The 18,254-nt window shown below is 40.3% G+C and overlaps 1 protein-coding gene across 6 annotated transcripts in view; it reads right to left on the reverse strand.

Moving 5' to 3' along the window:
- The window catches only part of qkia (QKI, KH domain containing, RNA binding a), a 64,205-nt gene extending 46,203 nt beyond the window's left edge, over positions 1-18,002 (reverse strand). For all 6 annotated transcript variants that reach the window (XM_079262233.1, XM_079262230.1, XM_079262234.1 and 3 more), the window contains exon 1: positions 17,600-18,002. In XM_079262233.1, coding sequence (XP_079118359.1) covers positions 17,600-17,744 — 145 coding nt within the window. In that variant the 5' untranslated portion in view covers positions 17,745-18,002. The remainder of the gene's footprint in view (positions 1-17,599) is intronic.
- Between the last annotated feature and the right edge of the window lie 252 nt (positions 18,003-18,254).

Raw genomic sequence — 18,254 nt, forward strand, 5'->3', positions numbered from 1 at the left:
TCCTTTTGATGTTCATGCTAGGTATTATCAGCATAGTTAAAATGGAAAGTGTTTCATTTGAATTCCTTCATAAATACAAAAGCAATAAAAATCTCTTAATATGAATTCTTTGCACTGATGTACCTAACTTCTAAAAATCTGGCTGCAATGTCTACATGAAAAACTTAAACCATCAGAAGTCCTGAAATAGTTTCCAGCACTAATCAATAACATCTTAAACCGACATGTCATGAAACTAACAGAAAAGTCTTCATTAAATTTAAACTAAAGCCACAAACTAATTCATGTTCTTGCAATGAGTTTTTAAAAGTCAGATTCAACATAGTAGAAAAATAAATCTCTTCTACTTAATAGTGACTTGGGCCACATAGTTCCTCATCCTTGACATGATGTAGATATAAGCGCAGACCCCCACAGGCTGAGGGGTCAAACTGAATCTGGAAAGAATTGATGGTTTGTAGCCAGGGGGAGAGATTTATGTTGTGTCTCTGGGATTCTCTTCAGGAAGCCCAATCTGAAAGTTTCAGTATCAGGTCTTTAAGCAGATAGGTCACTAAATAAAGGACTGATAAAAATAAACTTTCTGCATTCTCTTCTGCCTTGGCCACATTTAAAAAAAAAAAAAAAAACACAAACACACGAATACACGAATACACACAAGATACAGGTAAACAATAGCCCAAGTCACAAAGGAGTTACTCTGTTGTCCAAATTAGACATGGGCTATGGTTTGTACAGAAAGGGAGAATAACTACCTGGAGACACCAACAGTAACACAGTCTCTCTGAAACACACACTGGGGTTAAGATTCTGCCCAGATGTAGAAATGTTGGGTTTAAGCATACACATGTAGGTTTATATGTAAGCCAACAACCTCCCTGAAAGCAGTACATTCTAGTCTCTGATCATCAATAATGAGCTGCAGCTGCCTCCAAATGCACAGTAAACAACAACTCACATAGCATTTAAGCTACAGCCCAGCAACACACAGGACTGCGAGCGCCCCAACACAAACTTTAGTATACAACATGATACACATAAAAACAAACACCCATCTATGACATTAAAACACCCACACGCACAAGCTAATGAGCTTGTGTGTTTGTAGGCAAAGTTCCCCTGAGAGAGTGAACCCACAGAAATAACACTCCACATGGAAGGAGGAGGAAAACTGCCTCAGAGAAAAATCTGCTAAACAAATACAGTAGGAAACAAGAAGGAAATGGTGCTACATTGCTCCTCAACTTTGCCTTACTAGCCACCGGTTCACCTCTAGTTTACTGACAAAGAAAAAGATTACAAATACAGATTACAGAAACATACTGCTGCTCTGTATGAGATCCCATGATCAACTCTGACTGGTTTAGCTGTTCTATGATCATGGCAGAAAGAAAAGGAAATCACTCCTGCAAACTTAAGACTAACGTTTCTCATAGTTTTTATGGTAGACTAAATTAATCCCTGTTGAGTACTGTTCCTACTCCAGATGATATGCATTTAAATTTGACACAAGAAGGAAATACATAATTATATCTACAGCGGATAAAAAAATTCATGACATTGTTTTAAAGTAGAGATTGTTTTAAACTAGACTTTCATCAACTTTTTAAGTCAAGTTCTTAAAAACTCAAAAATATTGATAAAATAACATAAGTAGCTACTCTCTCATCAAACATGTGTTTGACACATATTTACTTTTCAAGTCCTTTCAGGAGAAAGTGAAGTTTAGCGCCTCCTCTATTCTGGCAGCGGCACTGAAAATATGCACGCTAAAACGGGAACATGTAGGTGTGGTGATGGCCAAGAACAGCAATCAGCAAAGCCATTTATCATAATCGGTGGCAAGTGCAATGTTTTCTGGGGCTGTCAGTGTGACTGCATGCAGCAAGAGGGAAAAAAATGCCAGGCTGAATATGGCTGTCTCTGGTTACAGCAATAATGGGGACAGAGTGCTCTAAAAAAAAGTGTCATAGCACGTTAGTATGGCGATTTAACAAAGCAAACAGATTATGTAGATGAGAAGAGCCGATGTGAGGCAAAGAAACACAACAGAGACAAAAGGAGACAAATACGGGTGGTTGGTGGTCATTTAAAGGTACAAACAGAATAGGTGAACACTTTCTCCAAGTGTGTTTTTCTGCATCTGCTGGGACATAAAAAAACAACAAAAAAAAAACATGGCTACCATCTTAGTGATTTGATAACGACATCTCTATGAGCTGCATTTATTTATGAGGTTAACAGATTATTTAAAATTAGAGCAACTACTATTAATAATCCATTAACAAAACACTGCTTGTAAAAGTCCAGTTATAGTTTGAGGTGACAACTGTTAACTGGCAACTCGAGCACTAACAGACACTGATGAACAGGTGCAGCGTGTGTTCAGCCAAAAAAGGGCCTCAAAAGTAGTAGGTTTACTGAGGCTTGAAGAGGAGAGTTACAGAGCCAACTCCGGAATAACAAACGATGCAACATCAAACCATTGTTGAGTGGAAAATGGTAATGTTACATTGTGCTGGCAATTCTTCTGCAGTGCTGTTTTAGGACTGAGATGTCAACATAATTACCATAGTCAGTAAAAACTAAGAACATTTTCAACTTGTATATTTTTCCAGTTTGAAAAAGAATTGATATTCAGATGGTGGTGTTTGGCAAAAACAGCTGTGTGTGAAAATTCACCCACTTTTACTTAGACCAGTATACTATCCAAGTCCCCAGTTGAAAACTAAAATGAGACAATATCAGCAGCGCTATTAGGAACTCAGTCTAAAATTAGAAAAGGGGATCAAATCATTTGATGATGTGGAACTGTTTTATGGGGATGTCAGTTGGTGGGGGGCAAGCTGCTAGCTCAATGAGCCATTGGAGCGCCAGTTTTGTGCACTCAGTGGGGTCTGCCAGAGAGTGAGGTGAAACTGCAAGGGAGGCTTGGCTCACTACTGGTTGCTCCTAATGGCTGCCGCAAGGGGCCAAAGTTTATTACTCTCTGCATGGGGGGACTTTTGATGGGGGTGAAACTTGCGAATGCACATTCACACATTTAAATTCAAGGGAGACACCCCAAGGTAAGCGAGCAAGATGGGAGACAATTTCCTTCATGCACACAGACGCTTACACAGGCAGATCTTAGAGGAAGCACAAAGGAGAGCAGTAGTTAACAGAGTAGTTAACTTTTTTTTTTTTCTTTCTTTTTTTTTAAAGAGGGAAAGAAGTTTCACACTATTCCTTATTATTCAGCAACTGTTATTTTTTTTCCAAATAAAATCTTCTGTGGTTCTAGTTCTTTCTTCTTGGTTCACTTTGTAAAGTGATGCCAATACGCAAGCTCAGCTGAAACAGCCAACCTAACACACACAAATGCAGACTCAGGCTCTTAAAATACCAAGCTAAGGCAGGCTTTTTACTGCTCTTTTTACCATCTAAGGAGGAGCCATATGTGGCGTTAAATTGGAAGCCAAAGCAGTAGTCCTTTAACAGCTCTAAGACAAAAGCCTCATGAGCTGAAAATGGTTTCATGCATTTGAGAGGATACGCTCTCGAAAAGAAAACAAAAGTCTACTTCATTTAAAGCTTTACTCAAAGTAAAAACCAATCACATGAGATCATGATATAAATATGTCTGTATGATTCAAGGCTAAAGTAGAAAGCATGCAGAGTCACAACAAATCCAGTCACACTAAAAGAAACACATGCACACAAAAACATTTATCCGCTGAGTACCGATGCATAACGCTGCACACAGACACACAAACACATGCAGGGGGTGCTAAGTAAAATGAAATACAGGATGCATGCTTTGAGCTCAACAAGATGTGAGAATATGAGATAAGGAATGTTAGGAATAACAGGATGTTAAGTCAGGAAGTGTGCCTATGGGGTGTTATGTCTCAGTACAAATTGTAGATCTGAACAGTCCTTGGCCCCATTTTATGCCCCAGAACTTGGCTGCTGGAAAAGGGGTATCCTTTTCCTCTGCCTACTAACTTAAGAAGCTGCAGAACAGTGACGACTCATGTGAGCAGTCTCTCTGGCTATTACTAGGAAATAGCCCTATATAACTAAAAGGTAACCAGAGGGTTAGGAAGAAAAAATTAGATTGCCACTAAAGGATCTAAAAATGTCTTTTTCTACATACTGTACTTTTCAAGCTTGTGTACCCACAGCTGTCCCCTCGGTCACGCAACAATGGCAGGAAATGTCCAGCTGTCAGTGGAGGAAACAACAAAGAAATAGGATGGAAAGCAAGGCTGTGCCTGTCAATGTGAGGGAGAAGATAACATGCACTGTGCTTCCTGTCCTCACCTCTGTCACTAAGGGGGCACCAAAGTACTGGAAACAATGGGAAGGAGGATCATTTGTCATGCTTCCTGAGTCAGTTAGAAAATAAATTAAGAAATGCTTGTGACTTATTACCTTCTGAAGATCTAACCTTAATGTGATCCAGTTTTTATCTTTGTCATGAATCCCTTGAGAAGTAATTTGTCCATTTTACCTAAATTTAGCAGGAAGAACAATAACCAGCTGATATTTAGGGTATGCAGTGGAAGATTCTTACACTCGGGTGATTATTTAAGATGTAGTTAAATGCTGCCAAATTACAACTCATAGAAAGTTAAGGACGGGAAATGTATTTACAGAGCAAACTTTGGCCAATTCCTTATATTAACTGTGACTGCTCAGAAGCAAGGAACAGATGGGAGCAGCAGAAGCTTGCCTGAAGTGGAGCAATGAGAATGTCAAAGAGAAAAGAAAAAGATCTCTTTATTTAATGAATGTTTAGTAGGTGTGAGAGTAACTTGAGAGAAGCACAACCGGTCTTTTCCCTTTTTCATTTTTAGCGAAAGCAGGCAGAAGATTACAAGGCAGCACTGATGCCACAAGAAAATTAATCTTCAGAGCCATTTTCTTACTCACCTCATTTGTCTATAGAGCAAAATTATAGCACATTATGATAAAAATATATAGATTACATAGGTAATTCTGCCATTTTATCCAAGTAACGTATCTATGGTTCAATAATTCTGCAACAACAAAAAAAGCATTAAATTCAAATTAAATGTAAATTCAACGTAAATGTAATTACCACAATCAAACAAAAATAAACAAGCAAGGACTCAAAAACAAATCCTCCTGCTGTACCATTTGATCAAAATAAGTTACCTGTTAAATTACAACTTGAACACAACAGTATACTTACAGACAGAATTGTATTAAGAGTACATGTTTGAGTAGGAATATCAATAATGAAAATAATAGCCTTCACTTGCAGGTTAACCAGAATTTGTAGTTGTTACAACCAGAACTTATCTATATGATATTCATCTAATTGGATGAACTAAAGGTGTGTTCAATAAGATAAAAGTGTGTGATGTTTTTTGATTGTCAGATGATGTCAACACAAGTGGCTGACTCGACTGTATATGATGACTGATGGCAACAACTGACCAAATTAGACAGAAATGACCCCTAAATATCTGATCCACAAGAAGGGCATGTGGCTTTAAAAGGAGGAAACGAATCAGGAGTATTTTCCACAAGGTATTTTCATTATGACCCAGAAGTGATTTCGCAGCTGCAGCAGAGGGTTGGTCATGCATCTGAGCAACACCCACTTGTCATAAACTGCATTATTATGTTGGAAATCTCTAAGAAGAGTATAGATTAAAGCTGCAGATGAAAACAGGTTAGTTTGCCTATGTACCTACATGTGTCTCTCTTTTTTTTTTTTCTTACAAGATGCAGGGCCTGCTGTGGCTTGTAGTTACCACCTAAGTTCTAATCCAACAGCTAGCTGTCGTCCCTGGGTGGGACAACACACAGACTCATATCACAGCTGTTGTTGTGTCTTTACGCCAGCTCTTCATTGTCTGCACAGCCTGACAGGCAATTTTCACAGGATCTGAATGTTATCACTTAAAACGCCCACTCCTGTACAATACAATTTGGGCGTAGAAGAAATGAGTTAAATATCTGGATAGATATACATGATCTTCTGCCAGAACTTCACAGGTTCTGGGCCAGACATCAGAAAAATAGACAGCACAAGTGTCTGGTATTCATCCGTCAAACATACAGATTCTCTGGAAAGCACAAACAAACATGGCACAGTTTAAATACACCAATGAAATCAGCGCATCTGATGTACTTCCTGATATAAAGTTTGTTTATCTTGAAGGAGTCACAAAGAATAAGAGGAGGAAAGGGCTCCACCTGGCCTACTTCCTTCTATCTGCACATCAGAAGATCAATTGTTTGAACATTAATTTAGTCTATTTTGTCCAGTGTTGGAAGACCCCCTGCTTCTTCTATTTAGTCTGCAGATGAATCTTCTTATGTATTTTAAACTACAACAAAAAAGGAAATATATTTTTGAATTTAGAACTGGGTCAGGATGGATTAAAAATTATAACAAGAATAAAAAAAAAAATCCAAGAAGCCCGCTTGAAAATTGAACTGTCATTAACAATGTTTCCTCTGTGGTTAAGCATTTAAACATTGATCTGCCCCACAGCACTTTGGTGTGGAAGCTTAACAAATCTGCAAGTGCATATGCATGTACACAATTACAGCCGACGGGTGTAGGCATGTCGTCTACCAACTGATGTCTGAGTCTGGCAGTCAGTGAGTGAGTGAGTGGAGAACCGAGCGCACGCTACGATCCTGAGCGCAGACAGTGAAAGCTGGGTTGATGCAAACCGACAGACCATGTTGCAGGCCTTTAATGTCACCACTGGTCCTCACATGAAAGAGGCAATGTAGCCCCAAGGCTGGATTCTTACCACACATTCCCACAAACAAGTACAGAAGGAAGTCGGAACATAGAAAACAAATGGAAGAGGAGCGCTGGTGGAGAAAGAAGAAATATCTAAAGAAATGGGAGACGAAACAAAAGAAACGGGACAAGAGGGTGATGGGACTCGCATTGCTAAAATAAAAAGGTGAAAAGACAAAGCCAAAAGATATGCGTCGTTCTCCTGGGAAAGCTCTTACTGATTTTCTTTGTGGGAAAACACTGCAGCAACAATGGAGCAGTCTTCATAATCTAGACTGCATTAGCAAAACACAGATGAGTGAGGTTCATGTACATGTTAATAACATGAAAGGAGCACAAGAGAAAAGAAGATAAAACGCAAGAACTGTATGTGCCTGTCTGACATACAGACTGTGCAGGATTTTACTTTGAGGCGAGGGGAGGGGCAGCAGAGACAAAACCAGAGCCTGGTTCATTGAAAGTGTCAGATGCTCAATAAAAATAAGCTTACAGGAAGTATTCCCATCACAGCAAGCTAAACTTATATCAGACAAGTGCTCTCTTAGAAAGCAGAGGAGAGGAAATAAGGCTAGAACAGGCAACTTAAGAGACAGATTAAAGGGGACAGAAAGAGACAAGTCCATCTCTGAGCAGACTATTCTTCACCTTAAGGTGTCAACAGCAGCTGGCACCGTGCTCATGCCTGCACCTGTCCCCCTGCTGTGTGTACACACAATCCATCCACGGCTGCGATTAATCTTCCCTTATCTAAAGAACTGTTCAGATATACAGGATATCATTCAATTTAATAATAAAATACAAGAGATAAAAATATTCAGGATGTCAAAGCCCTTCATTTTTATGTCTTCTGAGTAAACATATACCAAATACAGGAGCAGCTGTAATTGTATCCAAGAGGACAATATAACAACAACTTCAAAGTCTTTATCGATAACAGTCTGACGTAGTGATACTCAGAGAAGCAGAGGTTAAGATCTAGTGTACACAAACAGCCTCTCACACCGGCGGATTGTTTCTGGGCACATAAATGTTGCAGAGTTTGCAGAACAACTTAACACTATTTTTGTTACACAGGCACATGTTTTTTCCTAAATGTTTTAGTGAACAAGAAAAATCTCCAGAGTCAATGTGATAAGAATTAATTAAAAATAGCAAATAAAACCATCATCACATTAGCTTACTGTTTATCAAAAAACATTTGATGAAGCAGGTCATAAACTCAGTTATGGCATTTCATCACGCAACAGTCAACTCCGCTCTCATCCATTGCTGCTGCATTGCTGGACTGACGCTTGCAGCCTCTGCATGTGTAGAGATGACACACCTACTACTTATAAATGATGGAGAATCATGGGGATTTGAAGATGAAATAAGGTCACACAAACAGTCGCCTTTACTGTACCCATGATAATTATGCACAGTGTGGTGTTATGAGCGGTGTTATGAGCACTCACCCCCCTAAAGGCCAACTCTGACCCAAGAAAATCCTGATCCAGCCACGCAACTAAGCCCAAGCTAGAAACTGCATATTAGTCACTGTTCTGACTGAGCTCAAATTCACAATTCAAGTGCCAGGAATTACAAACACGGCTGAAGTCAGGAGTAATGCATCAACAAGGGGAAGCGTTATGTTAAGTGAATGGAGCCGAATCACAGTGTTTTCAATTGAATGATGAACCACAAGCATGAACATTAACAACCTTTTCATTAAAAGGGTATGACAGTCATGTGAAAACTGCAATGCATTGCATGCATGCCTGAACAATGGAGGGACGAACAAAGCTTTAAGTGCAGCACAAATCCTTAAACATTTGCTTAAAAGATGCTAAAAATAGCTCCTTCATTTTTTTCCTTTGCTTTATAACAACCAACTTAAGGCAAGACTAAAGTCAGATCTATTTCATTGTGAATACCTATAATGTAGAGAGCATTTTCGCCTACAACTAAATCCATTATGCTGCAGTAAAAATAGCCATTGCAACATGTTTCCCACTCATCATATCCTCAATATAATCTTGACTGCTGTATTTCCTTTCAATTATTCCAAGCCTGCAAGGAAGTGACAGAACTGGTTGTGGTTGAAAGACTGCAATGCACACATAGTAATGAAGGAAGCATTTGTCTAATAGCCTTCTCTTCTATCTCATACAAAATAATGCACCTAACAAGATGTTTAACAACTGAGAGCAACCACACATGCAGATTGGATCATGCATAAACTCCTTCAATCCACAGCTTGCAAATCATCATGTATTTCATGCTGTGCATTCAGCCAAAACAACTAACCCAGTGATAAGTACAGCATGTAATGAACATAATATAATGTGGCTCAGTCTGACAAACAGCACTCTTGTGATTACTTGTAAAACTTGTAAAAAATGACAGTGTCCCATTAAATCACAAAAAGCCATTGTGTACCGTTTGTTGAGGGCCAGCATGTGGGGCTGAGGAAGGGTCGGGTTGGCTTTGTTCAGAACCAACCAGATGACCTCATTCACAGCACATAGGAATCCTCTATGCCCCCCGTTCTTTATCAGACAAACCACCCTTCTCTTTCTTCCAGTAGCCTTATTTGCCTTTTTTCCCTCACAGTAAGCACAATCGATCAACAGAGTAGGAGAGGGGTGATGCTCACTTACCCTTTAATGTGATCAACACATTCTTCCCTGCTAGTTATCTGCAGATTCTGATGTCGGTGTTTCCTGTTACACATGCTGCTACAGAGCCTCTTCGTTTCTCAAATTAAAACCTAATCATACAAAACCACTTATTGTCTATGTTCTGTAATCTGCTCCCAACAACTACACAGATCAAGATGGACAGACTTGAGTCTAAACGCTAACAATTGGAAATAAAAACTACACAAGAACAGACATAAAACAGGTTTGCTCGCTGTCTCAGAGCCGACTTCATGCATGTGCTGCTGTTGGATGTGTTGCACATGGGTATAAATTATGCTAAGCAAACCCTGTTTTACATTACAGCACAAGACTGTGGGGCAGACAGCCACTGTAAAATACAACTGCAACACATGTAATTGGAGTTGGGCTAGACAGCCACTACAGTGTGACTGTGTCCCTGAGACAGAAAAATCTCTCCTCAAGCAACTGCTGAATAGATGAGGACAGTGAAGAGAAAATGTGCTTAGTGGCATACAATCTCCGCAGCCCATCCAAACAAATTCCACCTCTACAAACAAAAAAGGTAGAAATACAAATAAATAAAAGCCCCTTTTCCCCCCCCATTACTTCCATCGCTCACAATCTTCTTTAACAACAAACCAGATGGTATTTAAAACAAACATAACAAAAAATCTTTGTGAGAAATAGGTCTACTTTTATTTACTGTACTTCCACATTTAAAACTTGCTACTTTTAATAACAATGAGGAGGTTTCGAGATTTATTTTCAAAAGATGTAAATTAAACTTTGCAGGTTTAGACCGTAAAAAAAGATCAATGCCATTCTCTTGACATATCAGAACTACGGTGAAATACACTGGAAGCAGTACGGATCCAAAGAAGAAACAGAAATAGCTGAAAGTTATCACTTCCACTGAACTATGTTTCTACTGTAAGACAACCAAAAATAAAAACCAGACATTTAAACAGAAATGACAGCAATTTGAACACAGGATGAAGAGTTAAAACATGAAGACAAAGGAAAAAGGCACTTTCATAGAACAAAGAAGACATGAAACACATTCTCTTTTACAAACAAAGCGAGACCACAGGACAACACTATAGATGAGCTAACAAACCTGACTGGGAACTGCTGGGTTTCACAAAGGCATGGTTACAGTAATCACTGAATCATATTCACACCTTCAATGATTAGTCAGATTGGAAAATAAAATTAAATTCAACTTCTTTTATCAACAAATTAGTGCATCTTATAGCATTTATATTACCTACATATTGAATAATTAGCAACTAAGATACATTCATGCTGCTTGCAGAAGCTGATTCTAAATGTCATCTTGAGAGTTGTTTACATCTTCTGCTAACTTAAGAATCCTGTCTGTAGTCAGAACTTTCTTGTATTTCAGTCAGATTCTTGAAAAATCTTACAATTTCCACGTTTTTCAAAAGTTTTACAACAGTTTTACCTGATTCTTGACACGTATTTGATGGCGGCATGCTATAGGGAAATCTTATTACCTCTTGGTGCCACACTTTGCCATCCTTCAGGGAGATTAGGACAGCACTGCCTGCTCTTGAGATACCTCACAGAAACAACACAGGCTGCTGAAAGACACTTAAATTATTCATATATGATTTATTGGGCAGCCTGCAACTTGTGAGAAATCAGGGCAAAGTCTGCAAAGCACTGACAGACTGATTTTTTATAAGAGAATTAGTGAAACCTTTTGTTTTGGATGTGGATATAAACGTGGTTGCTAAAGTACATTTGATTTGTAGTTATAGTGATATGTGATGAAATTGGCTGGAGAGAGTGAGGAGAGTGGACTTTGATATTTACATACAAGCACAGTATCTTCTTACAAACCAACAAGCAAAAAATTAACCAAATAAAGTAGAAATTCTTTGAACATTTATAGACATGTAAAGCAAAGCTGATATGCGTCATTATGGCACTCATGCTAAGCTGAGCTAAAGCACACTATGAGAGTGTGTGTGTGTGTGGGGAAAACAAACATCAGGCTGGAGGTTAAGTACTCTGACTGAGCTCCTGGTGAAATTCCTGAACTGACTGCCAACGCTCGCTTGCCATTCCTCCTTTGAAAGGAGAAAGAAAATGAATGCAGACGGGTGGGCGAGCAAGAGAGAAACAGAGCAAGCATTCACCCTTTTTTTTTTTTTTTTTTTTTTTAACGTGCCCGATAAAAAGAATAAAAAGAAAAACATCTAATGGCGATGTATGATGCAGATATGATTTAAAAGTAACTTCATTTTTAGGCCCTATATCTTTTCTGACTGTTTCGGGACTTAAAAACAAGGGGAAAAAAGCAAAGTAATAGGGAGACTACTATGAGCTGTTCAAGTGGGAGAACTATTTGAAACACTCAAAGAATGTAAAAGGGTGGGGCCCACACTTCTGAGAAATACCATGTGTGCTGCTAATTCACACAAATGTGCAATGAAAGTATGCGATGAGAGAAGACCCATCATGTCATCTAAATAACTCAAAGGAAAGCTAAAAGACAGAGTCACTTCTGTTAAGAAAGGTACGAGAAAAGCAGACTCCTCCTGTCACCACAGCAAGAAAACAGCTCCCCCTCCCTCTCCATGTCTGTCAGACGGAAAAACAAACCAGCGACTTTCCTTCTCCATGGTGCTTTCCTGTCTGAAATGGGCATAACTTCCCGCAAGGGTTTTATGTCAGACAAAAAAAAAAAAAAAAAGAAAACAGGTTTTTTTTGTAAAATGAAGAAAACAGATTGCAAAAAGTGACAGAACTTAAGCTATGGGAGTGGCCCCGTTCAGAAAAAAGGAATAAGCAACCTCATTTAAAGAAGTCTAAGTCAATGATTGCAACATTTGTTCTCTTTCTTCCTCTAAAGCCTTGTTTGTCTTCATTTGGTTAACATGTAGAAAAACACTCAGTCATACCTCTTACTTCAACACAACACAGCTAAATTCTTTCAGAAGTATTCCCTCTGCACCTGGTTAACTTATTCATTTTGACACAAATGCTGTGCCTTTAATGCCTGAGGGGAAGGGGGAAAAATGACAAAAAAAAAGATAAACGGCCTGAAGCAATGTGTTGTCTAACAGGCAGCAGTATATACGGGAGAACACTTAGTCTTGGCGACAGCCAGTAAGATAGTCAGCCAGGCAGTTGGGGCAGGGCATAAAGACAGGAGGCCAGGCAGAGGCAACTGTGATAAGGAGGCCCCAGCACTCACGGGATTGAAGCCCGAGATAAGAACGTGAAACTGTCGTTGGATGACTTTATCATCCAGCATCCGCAGGGGAAGTGGCATTGCTGGGGGTAGAGGATACCAAAGGTACCAAGATGGATCCTAGGTTGGAGTCATGACACAGACCAGAGCTCACATTTAAATAAAAGAAAATGGCTGCAAGGCAGAGCCACAGCAGACACAGCACAAGCAATGCTGGGCCCTGCTACAAACTTCCCATCTCACCCTGTCAGACTTATGCCACCACCTAATTTATTACTGGGGGGGACAGTGGTACCGCAGGTACTAGCAGACAAAGAAAGACAGCACAAAGCTTTCAGTTCTTCTTTCACACTAGTGACTGCAGCTCAGTAAACCAGTTCACAGAGCGGTGCTTGGTTAATTAAATTCCAGCTTATAAGTGGTGCTTTGGGAGGGAGTGGGGAGAAGAGAAAGGGTTAGGATGTAACAGGTTTCTGCTTACAACAACAGCCCTGGCCTAACACCCCCAATTTTCCCGTTCTGATGGTCTTTATATGTGTTCTCTCAAAGCTTTAAGCAGTTTCTCACTCTGAAAGTGGTGCACAATCTTGTTAGCTGCTAAACTGATCGCATGTCAGAGGTTACGACAAGTCTTGCCCTGAAGGGTGACATGTAAAGGGTCAAATGGGTATAGAACAGTAGTACAATAACAGATATCAAAAGAAAAAAAGGGGAGACACACATAAAAGACTGACAAAAAAAAAAAAATCAGGTAAAAAAACAACTAAGTAAATAAACAGAACACAGACTTGTAGCATTTTGCCATTCATCACAATCTGTTCTCTAAACAGCTGTTCCCAAAGGAGCAGTTCCCTACAAAGGCACCACAGTGGACAGCAGACAGTTTGTCCTCCAAGCACTGACAGCTCCCTCAGGAATGTCCTGTTAAATCATAACACACAGAATCACACAAATAGACTCAAAACTGTATGGTGACGCAGCCAGGAACAAATGGTAGATTTACCACAGATGCAGCCAACGGAAAAACAGGCTATTAAATTTATCAATCAAAACACAAAAATATATCTGTGTGCAAAAAACTGATTTGTATCCTTGCAGTCACACTGAAAGAACTGACGGCAGTGTTAACACTATTTTATTTGATTTTTTTTCCCTCTCCCGGAACTCCAGATGAAACATGACATGAAAAGAATTTTCTTCAAAACTGTTGCTTTTCTCCAGCGACTAATGAAAGAGGGGAAAAAGAGGGGAAAAAAATAAAAGTATTTACTTATGTTAACATACTGTAAACACTGAAAAGGAAAATAAGCAAAGCTATGTGACAGTAACAAGTCTAAGAGTGGTGTGCAAAGTTTTTCCCACATCAGTGTTTCTGTATTTTCTCTCACTAGTTTAACAGTAAAAAGAAAAGCCATCTCCTTGCACACAGAATGACATGCCACATATTTAGGGTGTTTTATTTTTTTCCCGCATGCTGTTTTGGGTTTATTCTGGAAGCTACCATCTGAACCCAATTGTTCCTCTGTACTATCTACTTTTGTCTCAGGTGCCGAACAGCTGTGCTGTGTTGTGCTACTTCAAGTTGGAACAGAATATTTCCACATTTCAAACAGCTCCGTGAGCTGCTCTGGGTCACATTAAGCACAACTAAAGCCGTTTCAAGATGTTATTCGACTACCTTCTTTCTGTTCAGTTGGCCATTAAACTTGTGTTTTTAATGAAGCTCGCTGAGAAATAGCAACAGATTACATTTTTATTGAAAGATTTACCAAATTCAACAGATGACAGATGAGTTATAATCATAAGGTGGGGTGTCAGCAGAACTGATGACATTGTTCACTACAAATTTAAAAAGAAAGAAAAAGAAAAGTGTGTTGCTGCTGTCCAGCATCGCTCTTTGCTGCTATGCTGCATTTCTAGATGTTTTATGGCCTGTCTCCATCTGCCAAAGGAAAATATAGCAGTTTGAATCAGCTTGTTGGCAGGCACACCATAAAGACAAAAAAAAAAAAAACCTTCACAGCCGGTGTCACCTCAGGGAGATGAACAACTGCAACGCAAGGGGATTGCAAGAGAGGCCTGTCAATCAACCACAGTGACCTTGAGGGACAACGTACATATTGGGAAAGTAAGGGGGACGACTATGCACACATGCCACCAGAGCAGGGTGGGAGCAGTCAACACACACAAGGGCGGTGTTGGCTTACTTCCGTTATGGAAACAGCTGTGTAGACATGCATGAAATGTCGGGTGGGTGGGTGGGTGGGTGGGGGAATTGCAGCTGTTGTGAGATGGGTGATTTGGGGGGAAAAAGTTTAAAGTGTTCAACTGAAAGTGGATGAATTTAAGCTCTGGTTTGGTGCACTCACGTCCGACAGAGGAAGACTTTCAAGCCATTCCATTACATTAAATTCCATCACATACGATTCAACCAAAATGTACCGTCACGGATATTTAACTGGTAATGCACAGAAACTTAAGTGCCAAAAACGATTCAGCTTTGTTGACAAATTAGGACAATCCTAACCTCTATTGCCTTTTAATTTATATACTGAAGATAACTTTTTGCATAGCAATTCTGTTTCCACCTCTCAGTAACTTTACGGGCAGAATCAGCCTTGTCTAAGAGCATGCTTTCAAAGGACCAAAACAAACTGAAATATGAAAAACACTGATGAGAAAACGTGAGAAAGGCATTTATTTTAAGCGAAATTGCCATTTTTCTCCACTTTCTCCAGATAAATAGAAATGGTAGACTCAATAGTACCGGACGTGTTAAGGTCAGCTTACACTGGGAGATGTGTAGCGCTAAGAGAAGACATCCCAACTTCCACCAGATCAGTAGTGAGGGCAAACCAAACAACCCCCTTACCACTGAGATGCCTGTTGTCTCACACACATGCAATTTTTAGCAGCAGGGCTAAGTTTGGACTGGTGCTGTGGAAACCCTTGTAAACCTCAAACACGTGAGCCTTTAGAAGAGCGAGATGGGGCCGACACATTGCAAGTGACCCGACCTTTTAGATTTTGAATACCAGAATGGAAAGAATAATTTCTGGACTAATTTCTGAACCCTAAAATGCCAAGCTTGGTAAAAGCTAAAAACCCAAAGACTTAAGAAATTCAATCCATTTATTATATTAAAATACAAACAAGTTTGTCACTCTAGTGATATTAGCAGTCCTTTAAAAGACGACTGCGGCTGGATCAGCGCAACATTTGGTTCAAGAGCTCAAAAAAGGGAAGTCAGTGAAGCAAACAATGTATAGCACATCAGATTTTTGTCTTATTTCTTCTTTTAAAATCTTTATTTTGACCACAATTGAGCTGATTAAGAGTTTCTGTTTTCCAAAGTCTGTTAACAACAGTATAGAGGAAAATCACAGCATTTTACTTCTACTAGATTTTTGGCAGGCAGTATGAAAATGAAATGCCATTTTCTCCCAATGAAAAGCACAATGTTGCCAAAGAAGATACTGAATTCCCCGCAATATTATCAAGACTTCAATCATCTGTGAGTATTGTTTCATACGTATGGGGAAGAAAAGGCTGCCTTTTTGCTGCTTGTTTATCAACCAGCATAACAGCCTAAAAAATCTTTTCAGACCGGTTTGGCAACTACATACTACAGAGCCTACGCATCCAGACCTGCAACCGAAACCACAAAGTATGCGGCGCTGCATGTCCTCTGTTGCCTGCAGAAATCGCCGTTTATCGGGTAGTTTACAGATTATTGAAGATCTGTCTTCATCGCCATGTCCTACACTTGATACAGCGAGGGGACAGTGTGCCAGGGGGGCTGTGGCGCTCTCTAGTGTCCCCGTCTCACTTCCATAAACCATAGGTCCTGCCTTCCGTTCCGACCAGCTTATGCTATTGCTCATACCAATTCAAATAAGCCCCATTTATCTTTACTGGTGAGTGCGCTGAAATCAGTGGCAGGACGGGAGGGGAGGGGGGTCGCCAAAGAAAATCCCATCCGGATTGCTTCGCAGTTTTCTTAGTGCTATTTTAACTACAAGGGGGAAAAGGGAGAATAAAGCGCAAATGGTTGAGAAAGGGGAGTAAAATATGGAAGCAAATCTTAACTGGAGGATATGAATGTTTTTAGTTGCAAAGCGAGGAGAAAGAGCGCAGTACGGCGCCACGTTTAATGAAAAAGTTGGACGGCTGAAATGGTCTGCCCCCCACCTCACCTCACCCTCCCAGCAGCAACTCGCTGGCCATTGTTTGGGCAACAAGCAGCCACATTCCACCGTGCTGGTAGACTCGGCCGCTGGGTAACAGCTAACACGACCCACCACATAAAATTAAGGGAAGTGAAAAGCAGCCAATGTCGCCCGCCTTGACTCAAATTATGGTGATTCAAAGCTCTGGCTGTTCAGTTTTACGGCACACAGAGCGAAGTTAGCAGCACCAGTTCGGTTCCTGAAGAGTTCAGCGAAAGGGAGACACCCAGACTCGCTAGCCTAAAATGTGGCTAACTCCAGCTAAACTGCTGGGGAACATGTGGATTCAGGCCCCGTCTACATTTATGGAGACTTTCTTAGTCCCACAATGTTTTAAGACGCTTGTTTTGTCATAATTTCGACAACTGGCGTGATATTTCGCCGTTTGTTAGAGAGTTAACCAAAGTTTTTTTTACATAGTCTAACTCCGCTGACACTAAACCCAAACTCTCACACTCGTATATCGCTGTTTAAAAAAAAAAAAAAAAAAAAAAAAAAAAAAAAAAAAGAAGAAGATACAAGTAGACTCTTTGTGAAGATTAATGTAACTTCTGGGGTGTTACAGAGCCTGCGGCGGAGGACAGACAGTATAGAGGGGCACCCTCTATCCGTGTTCGCCTGGTTGGCGTTCAGGGATATTCCGCGAAACCGTACACAGATCGAGGTATGCCGTGGTCACGCTTACCTCCCTCCCCCGGGGTCTACCCAGTCTCTCCAAAAGGCAACTTACCTTCATCTAGAAGCCTCTCTAAGTGCGTAAAGATGCCGCAGAGATTTGGCAAGCTGGTCATGAGCTTCTTTTCGTTTAATAATTGCATCAAATAGTCGGGACTCGGCCTCGGTCGCTCCTTCACTTCGACCTCTCCGACCATCATCTTTGCGGCGAAAACGGAGAACAAACCACAGCGAATCCTTTTTATGAAAAAGAAAAAAAAAAGACGAAAAAGAAAAAAAACTTGTTTCTCTTATCCCTCGTTTCCCTCCTCTTTGAGAGCAAAAGACTCTAAAACCCCCTTAAAATTCAGGCTTGGTTGCTAGTTGTTGTTTGAGTGGAAAGGGGGCAAAAGGAAACCGTTATCTCCCTTCCACAGACTCGCGCGCCGTACACTCCTCTACGCCGTGTGCGCTCGGGGACGTTCGATTCCACCACTGTAGGCGCGAGAGAGCATTCCACCGGAAAGGGTTCGCCCTCCTCAATGCCCATTGGTCAGACAGTCTTTTAGGGGAGCCAATAACTGCGCATCTTTAAGTCAGTCGGCGGGGTTACGTAGTTAATAATTTGATGGACAAGCATTCGGTCCAATGACATGCAGTGCGCAAGAATGCACATAATGCCTCTGAAGTGTTGTCAACAAAGAATAGCATACAATTATTTCTTTCTTCCT

This window comes from Telmatherina bonti (assembly GCF_933228915.1).
Source record: "Telmatherina bonti genome assembly, chromosome: 22".
Lineage (NCBI taxonomy): Eukaryota > Metazoa > Chordata > Actinopteri > Atheriniformes > Telmatherinidae > Telmatherina > Telmatherina bonti.